An 8,991-nucleotide genomic window follows, 5' to 3' on the forward strand; every position below is an offset into this window, starting at 1 on the left:
TGCGGGGCTTTGAGTGTGTTCGTTACAAAAAAAAGTAGAACATAATATGAGGTTTCGAATTAAATTCTTCCAAATTTTCAGAATTTTTTTCCTGAAAAATTTTCACTACCTACTCGAAATTTTTCAGTATCAAATGTTAAAAAGCAGTGAATAGTTCACTCACCTCTACATTTTACAACCGTTTGTTATTGTCTTGTAATTGTTCTGCAATGTCAAAAATGTAACCACGCAAGTACATTCCGTTATGTTTACTCATAATAATGATGAGAATGTTCAACATAAATATTGTTTACTTTTATTCCATTGTCTTTCATTATGGAAGTTTGCGTCTCTTTTTAAAAGAATTAAAACCAGAGTGCGTAAGGGTAAGGAATAAGGCGAATGCGTCACAATCGACTAATATAACAAGACGCAAAATAGGCGCCTTGTCGTCGAGTTGCGGACACCAGCCCGTTACACCAAGTACCAAGTACCAATATAACAAGACCATCCACCTCATGTAAATTGGTCTCCAAAGTTAAATAATCTTTGTCATAGTTGACTTGAGGGTTGACTGCCTCCGTGGTCGAAAATACCTGCCACGCAGAGGTCTCAGATTTCCGGGCCGGGAAAAATATTTATATTGCCTACATTTATTTCTCTCGTGAGTGTAATTTGTGGTTGTCTATGGCTCAACTCACGCTGGCGCAGAGTCGAAGCGTCGCGTCGCGTTGTTTTCAACTACAAAAAGGCGAAGGCGCGTTTCCATATTTGCATAATACCTTAATAATGGGAATGTAGAGATGAAGTTGCTATAGGCGAAAAACACGACGCTTCGACTCTGCGCCAGTGCGTATTGAGCCTATGTGTGTGTCCATGGTACCCGCGACACAGGGTTTCCCTAGCGCGGGGCAATGTTGAGTGTGTGCGTTATTATTATTATTATAGCTAAGCAAATTACACTTTCATTACACAAACCGTCATATTGATTATACTCTACTGTTCTACTTTTGTAATGGTAGAGCTCGTAGTGAAAGAGTTCGTCCATGTTCCAAGAGTTCAGCACCTTACCTAATTCTGCCGCCAAGCAGTAATGTCAGCATTACTGTATTCTGGTTTTGAAGGGTAAGGATGCTGGTGAAATTTCAGGCACATGGGCCTTGTCAACTATGTCTCAGGGTGACGGACGCAGTGGCAGTGCCCCTTAGATCTGATGTGTCGCTTACAACCAAGCGCATGACTTGTTCGTCCCGTCTCTCAAAACTCTACTGCCCATTCGAAGGCAGATCCCCCTGAGAAGAATGAGAGAGACAAGAAACCCTAGGGTTGCTATTTGTTAATTCCACAATCTCTACCCTTCAACTTTTACTCTGACATCGATCTCAGGCGGTAATTCACAGAGATCCCTATCTCCAGTAAGACGTGATAATGCCTATTTACAGCCAAACATGCAACAAACGATACCAATATTGATAAAAGTTGACATATTTGCGTCAAGTAACTTCGTGGATTGCTCTTGAGATTTTAAAGCACTGCAACTGCAAAATATTTTGAAGGTGAAAGATAAAATTTACGTTAAATAAACTTCAACAAAATGTATATGTGTGTATTTTTATTACTTTGGGATACCGTTTAATATCTTTTGATTAATAATCGGAAAAAGGTGTTCCAAATATATAGATACATGTGTACATATAGCTACAAGGAATGACTAAGGGTCATATTCCAGAACTCTACTCAATACTCAAGTCAGGACTTGAGTATTGCAGTGAGCACTGAAAATCATACTCAAGTCCTTGCCATTAGGGTCGTATTTCCAGTGCTTGTGTTTCCAGTGCAATCCTGACTTGAGCATTGAGTAGAGTTCTGGAATACGACTCTGAGGGTCGTATTCTAGAACTCTACTCAATGCTCAAGTCAGGACTTGAACAGACTTGTGTATGATTTCAAGCACTGGAAATACTACCCTAATGGCAAGGACATGAGTATGATTTTCAGTGCTCACTGCAATACTCAAGTCCTGACTTGAGTATTGAGTAGAGTTCTGGAATACTACCCATAGAGTTGTTAATACTTTTTTCGAATTCCGGAAATTGTTTTACTACATCGTACGACAAAACTACCAGCTGAGTAGTTTTGTCCGATAATGTTGTAAGTCAAAGTTGGATTTTAACGTAATTCTAGTGGTGCCATGTAAAAAAAATGCAGTAGATTACTGACTTTTCATTACAGTAAACCTGCTTGGCTTTAAATTAATAAATTAAGTATGGTGGCAGTACTTCCCTGGACGAACTCTTTCACAAGGAGTTCTACTGCTACTAAATGATGAATATGAAATAATTCCGCGAAGCAGGTTGACTGTGATGAAAAGTCAGTTATCTACTGCATTTTTTTACATTGCACTACTACAATTGACTTCATAGGTGAGTAGTTTTGTTCTACGATGCAGTAAAACCATTTCCGGAAATCCGGAATTCGAAAAACGTAATCAATTAAAATTTGGTGGTTTAAACAACTGTATGTCCCTCCTTGTAGCTATATCTATACATATTTCGTATCTATGTATGTGGAACACTTTTTTCCGACTATTACTTTTGATATGCATACACAAAAGACGGTGGTGACATTAAGACGGAATACGGTACAGGTGGATAAGAGAGTAGTTGGGAATACAATTTTCCCAATGGCTGGTGAAGAGCAGCTAGAGCCGACAATGGGTGGAATTACTTGTAAGCCTCAGCGGTTGCTGGCATTAGTAAATAGGTTAAAATTCAACCGACATTATTCGTTCTATTTATCGTAAGGGGATTCATAGGTCCATGCAAGCTCGTCGTTTTCGTTTCCCCTTTTATCTATCAACCAGAATCACTGAATTGCTGTTTTAACTGTTTTAAAGTAAAATTAGCTTATTCTTCTTACGAATGATTTTTGTAGCGGTTATAGAAATATTTTATCTGCAAGTGGAGGTCTGGAGACCTATAGGGTCACATAGTTTAGGTTCCTTTGCAGACAACAAGTTTTGTTTTCTGCCTGAATTATTCTTGCACAACAATGTTTGTGGAGAAATAGATTATTATTGTTATTATAGATAATTTTTACATTGTCTAACAAATCGCATTACTAAGTTTCAAAGCGTACACAACAAAGAATATTATTCCACTCCTTAGCTGTCGTCATGAAAAATCTTAGATAAATAAAGTGTTATTGAAATGGTTATCTGACAATTCTGACATGTTCCGACGTTCTTAATATTAGAAGTGTTTATTGTTTTGTTTCAACGTGAATGATAAGCAATAAGGGTCAACTGACACTGAAAGCGCAGCGCAACGCCACGAACTTTAGCCTTATAAACTTCTTTGTAAAAAAAAAAAAACATTTTATATAATATTATGTAAGAGAATCGAATAGGTGGCATGGTATCGATAAAAAAAAATGGTATTTTACTTCTCTATTAGTTTAACAGCATTTTTATTTATATAAAATTTGATTGTGATAGAAATTGGGAGATAAACATTCAATTGCACATCGTCCAATAACTTAATTGTTTTATTAACGCACGCGCTGTGTCTAGTTTTGTTTTGATTAACTACAATATAGTGTTATAGTTAATAAATAATTATAGTTAGAGATTTTTTCTGCAACTCAAGTTTAAAACAACAGGTATGGTCAAACCGCCTTTTTGAAGATTTGTTTATTGAGGTTCATCAGCAATTGTTACATCGATGCATAACTATTTCAAGATGAAACACAGCTTGAATTAAATTGATCAGAATAGTCTTAATATTACCGTGTATATATATATATATCAAGAAAAAGAACAAACTGAATATAACGATAAAATATGATAATCAGAATAAAAATATACATTCTAAATTTAAAGGTTTAATATATTTTTTTTTTTTGCAATTAATGCTAAGAATACTGCTAGTTAACTTGCTAAGGATTGCCTTGAGTACACCGGCTATCCAGCCCGAGAAAATATCTACTGTTGCACTATACTCATTGTGTATTGTGTCTTTCTAAGATATTGTGCCTTTTTAAATATAGATAAAGTTTATAAACTAAGTAAAGTTTTGTGCCGCAACTGCATAGTGCCGCCGCGCGTCGCCGCGTTTCTTAGATTTAAGTGTGAGGTTACCCTTACTATAAAATCTTTATCATTATTAACTTAATTAACTAAGGTTAATGGCTTGTCCTATTACTAGATGGCCTCGTCCTTTATAGTCTATTAACGGCGTGTATTGTTTAGTGGGTTAACTGGCTATACTAGACATGGGGAATAGCGTTACATTTCTATCGCCGTGACTGTCGTTCCGGTTCCAAAAAAATTTCATCATTGGTGAGAAGAAAAAAGACCCGAGGGTTTAATTTGGGGCATTATAGTCAAGTTAGCCTGGATGCAATCGTACTATTTACGTGCAAGCTATATTATTATAATAGGGGTTTAAATATGAAATTGCCGATTTATTTTACTGGCCACTTTAAATTAAAATTAAACCTGTATGGTGTTCGATTTCAGAGTGAAACGTTTTTCACACGAAAAGTAAAACATGCTTAACTTAAAAAACATGATATTTGATTGTTCGACTTTCAATTGTTTTTACGTTCAGCTTTTAACGTGAAGACAGATACAGCGAAAATCTGAGTACCTAATTTTCGAATACGAATTTCCACATGGAGTTAACGTAGCAGAAACTGTCAATGCTGTATTTGGAGAGGATACGGCATACGCAAATACGGCAAACGCCGGCAATACGGCAAATTACGACTTGAAGAAAGAACCACGAGGAAGACCAGTCACAAATGTAAATAACGTTGAATTGAAGGTAATGATGAAAGCCGATCCTTATCAAACTACCACGAAACGTCATGGTTTAATGTTAGCATACCCACAATATGACATATGGCGTTTGAATAATGACGACGGAACTCGCAGCAAAACAGCTTCACCGTTATTGCTCTATGATAACGCAACACCTCACACTGCTTGAGAAACAGTTTTACTACTACAAGACCTGCAGATATAAATTATCCATCATCCTACATATTCGTCGGACCTCGCCCCGACCGACTACCATTTTTTCCCGCAATTTGATTTTTTTTTGTATGGAAATAAAATTCCCAGGAAGCAGTACAAAAATCCCTTCACACAGCTGTGGAGTCCAGGTCTCCAGAGTTCTATCGCAAAGGTTTAAATGACCTTCCGATTACATGGCAGAAATGTATAGACAACAAGGGAAAAAACTTTGATTAAACAAATATATTTAATCTTAAAAAAAATTGTTTGAATTTTTCAGTGCGAAACGGCAATTTCATACTTTAACCCCTAATATTAAAAAAGTATTGTAACGTCCCTATTTATTTGTTATTTGCTATCGTAACATTTTCTTAACACATAACATTAGCATTTATACATGAGATCGTGTTGGCAACGACTTATTTTGTTTACATTTAACATTATTAACTTATTAATAATTATACTATTTCAAAATAAGTGTGTATATGACCCGCTTGCAGAGTCATTTTTAATTACTCTACACTTCAGTCGCTGATAGCTGTAAAGGTACCTGAGTGAAGAAAAACTTTCATAAATTTCTCTCAGATGGCGCTAGGGCAAAAAAGTCGTTAAAAACCAACAACATAGGTCTGCAACAAGCACATAGAAAAATTCGTTAGGTCTGCTGATGCGTTCTTTAGCTTAGTTGGGAGAGCGTCGGCCTGGTATGCTGAAGACGCTGGTTCAAATCCAGCCGAATCGAATGAATTTTTCTCTGTGTTCAATCTTTGTATTAATAAATACTCTCCACCCAACGTACATACTCTTTACGCCCTTTTTAGAGACCACAGCCTTTCTGGGAATGGGAAAGGAGTGAAAGTGGAGTGAAAACTCCATCTGGAGAAAGGGAAAATGGAAATGTTTATATGTACCATGACCCGATAAGCGACAATTTCAATTCGTAGCTCTTGCCTTAATTAACAAACAACTTTCTGTAAAGAATAAAACTTCACGATATATTATTTTTGCTGCAGGAAGACGAAAGTGCATGGAGTGAAACTTTCAAGTCCCACCACGACAGCAAACCACGTGGTAACGAGGCTGTTTCCATCGATATCTCTTTCCCTGATGCTGACCATGTCTATGGTGAGTACGGAACATCCTTCATCAGACTTTATGCATTTAAAGTAAAACTAGTTTACCGTGACAAATTTAGCTTCTTGTTTTAAATTCACTCATATACTCATATTCACTATTGTATTTTCGCTCATCTCAATAGAACTCATTTTCGCGAAGAAAATATAAAAGTACACAAAAATAAAAACAAAGAAGAACTTCCAAGTACTTTCGTTTATTTTACCACCATTTTTTTAAAGTATGTGTTGCAGGCATCGAGTATATTGCCCGTTTGCCAGAACAACGTGTTATCTCTAAAACATGGACATTCGACTGAACTGGCATATCTCAACTTTTACAACTTTACACGATGAAGAAAAAAAATTGTTTGTGTCATTTATATAGCATCTTATTTATTAAATAAAAATACGTAGTTTTACCTACGCATTCTTACTTAATAAATAAGATGTGAAAGTTGTCAAAATTAAGATATTACCGGTTGCCAGTTCACAGTTGATATATAAATAACACGTTGTTCTGGCAAACGGGCCGTTGCAGGTATAGTTTAGGTAAAATAAGTTATACCATAGAGATTTTTTTTAAATCTCGCAATTACAGACACTGATGATCGTGAACAACATGACAGATTTTCTTTTTTTTTTTCCTTCGTTCCGCGTGGAACAGGCGAAGGTCAGAGACCATACTGCCTAGTCTTTAGTTGCTCTTTTTCTTCAGTACAAAATGTTTTTAGTCTGTTTAACAGCTCTTTGTTAGTAGATATATTTAAAAGTTTAGAGCAGTAGATTTTGCCGGTTTAGACAAAGAGTTGCACGCTCAATAAATGACACACTTAGTGGGTTCTTTTTTAATGTAGTACAAACATTTCCAAAAACGTTTAAAAAAAAACGAATTTACTAAATTTCTCGGTAACTTGTCTAACTTTGTTCTGATGTATCAGTTTTGGGTATTGCTCGACGATGTTGAATCACTATTATGTCTAGATGCTCTGTTAGTCGAGATGTTACCAGGATTGGTGAACACGATTTGTTTAACATAATTATGTATTTTTTTACAAGGTATCCCCGAGCACACGGACAATTTCGCCCTCAAAACGACTACAGACGGCGAACCGTACCGTCTATTCAACTTGGACGTGTTCGAATATGAATTGAATAGCCGCATGGCTATTTATGGAGCTATACCTGTTATGTATTCACATGGGTAAGTGTACTTATGGCTATACAAATTAGAGCTGCATTTCTGCGCTCCGGGAAAAAAAAGTGAGACTCGGTGCTTTCTCCAATCCCGGGAAAAACGAGACTTTGAAGCCTATTTCAAAGGAAGGTTTGCGTTAGTGTAACCAGAATAAAAAAAAATTATTTCATGACGCCAAGTGACGAGACGAATCGTATCGGTGCTATAAAAAAGGAAAAAAAAAAACGCTTACAAAGTATGTTAGTAAAATATAGTGTTCATTTTCATGAATGATGGACATCCAAATCCAATGTTTAAGAATTGGGGTGTCCGTCCTCTCTGCTGTCATCCTAAGAAGACTGTTGGTGTGGCGTCTCAGTACACTCTGGACGCTATATAACGGTCGAAAGTTATTTACTGTGTGCACAAGCGCAAACGCGTGCGTGAAGTGGTAGAGTTACCCATTTTATCATCTGGTTTAACGTGCACAGTGCTTTTGTAAGAGCAAACGAATGCATTGTATATGTAAATAATATTATCATTACGTATATGATTCTATTTATTAAGTAAACATCTCGAATTCGTCGTCGTACAGTTATTGGTCGCTAGATGGCAGCACATTGATCGAAATTTCAATATAAAATCAAGACGCCATAATTTGCAATAACAGATATTGAACTTTCAACGATATGCCAACAGGGTAAAGTTTAAATTATATTACCAGTCCAGAATTAGCTACCTTTTTAAACTAGAAATTACGACCAATCATTATTAAGATTTCATAGTGTTTTAGTTTTTTTTTATAATATCAAAATATCAAGTGACAGGTCGCACATTTCGTGAGCCTTATGGTAAGATATACGTCTGTCCATAACAGTTGCATTGCCACTCAGAACTTTAAATCGCAAAAATTTGAGGGGCACTGCCACTGCGCCCGTCACTCTGAAACATAATTGACGTCTCATGAAGTCTTATGTGCCTGTAATTTCACCAGCAATCTTACCCTTCAAAACCGGAAACAGATAACAGTACAGTAGTCCCCTAAGAGCGTTGTTGAGTTGAACACACAACGCACAGGGCTTTTTTTAGTGTAATTGCTTCACATCTGCCACGTGTATAAAGTCTGACATTTATGTTTTAAAGATCACCCGAAAAATCACCCGATTTTAACCAACGTCGTTTGAGCATGCTAATATTATAATACCTTTGTTATCAGAACAAAACGCAGCGCTGGTGTATTCTGGCATAATTCAGCTGAAACCTGGGTGGACGTAGTGAACTACGCCGAGGGCACCGTCGTGTCTTCGTTGGTCAATTTGGTCACTGGCGGACAGAAACGGCGTGTCGACGCTAGGTAAGATTAAAGTCGGATCCAATGTTGTAACCATACCCTGTGGGGTCGCTGGTAATTTCTAAGAGTGGGATACTTAAAAATTTGACGACCTCGGTGGCTTAGCAGTTGGAACTGTGCTCACAGATGAGGAGGTCGAGCTTGATTCCCGATAAGACAAATATGGGAAAAGATTTTTTTCTAAATTGGTTAGGTGTTCTGGAGAATTAATTTCGCTGAACTACTCTGGTATTTACAGTGGAGACTTGGCAATGGATGCAATCAAGCAAAAACTAAAAATATTTAGGCATTTTATTGAATCAACTTAATGGAGTCAATAATATGTTTATCTGTATAAATTAACCGACTTTAAAAA

At 36.6% G+C, this 8,991-nt stretch overlaps 1 protein-coding gene across 1 annotated transcript in view; it reads left to right on the forward strand.

Moving 5' to 3' along the window:
* Positions 1–8,991, forward strand: part of LOC113233515 (neutral alpha-glucosidase AB) — a 35,296-nt gene that overhangs the window by 8,374 nt on the left and 17,931 nt on the right. Inside the window, exons 5-7 of the mRNA XM_026468638.1 lie at positions 6,010–6,121; positions 7,168–7,312; positions 8,502–8,639. Coding sequence (XP_026324423.1) covers positions 6,010–6,121; positions 7,168–7,312; positions 8,502–8,639 — 395 coding nt within the window. The remainder of the gene's footprint in view (positions 1–6,009; positions 6,122–7,167; positions 7,313–8,501; positions 8,640–8,991) is intronic.

The sequence above is a fragment of the Hyposmocoma kahamanoa genome, unplaced genomic scaffold (assembly GCF_003589595.1).
Source record: "Hyposmocoma kahamanoa isolate Upper Pololo Valley unplaced genomic scaffold, ASM358959v1 79, whole genome shotgun sequence".
In the NCBI taxonomy this organism is placed as follows: Eukaryota; Metazoa; Arthropoda; class Insecta; order Lepidoptera; family Cosmopterigidae; genus Hyposmocoma; species Hyposmocoma kahamanoa.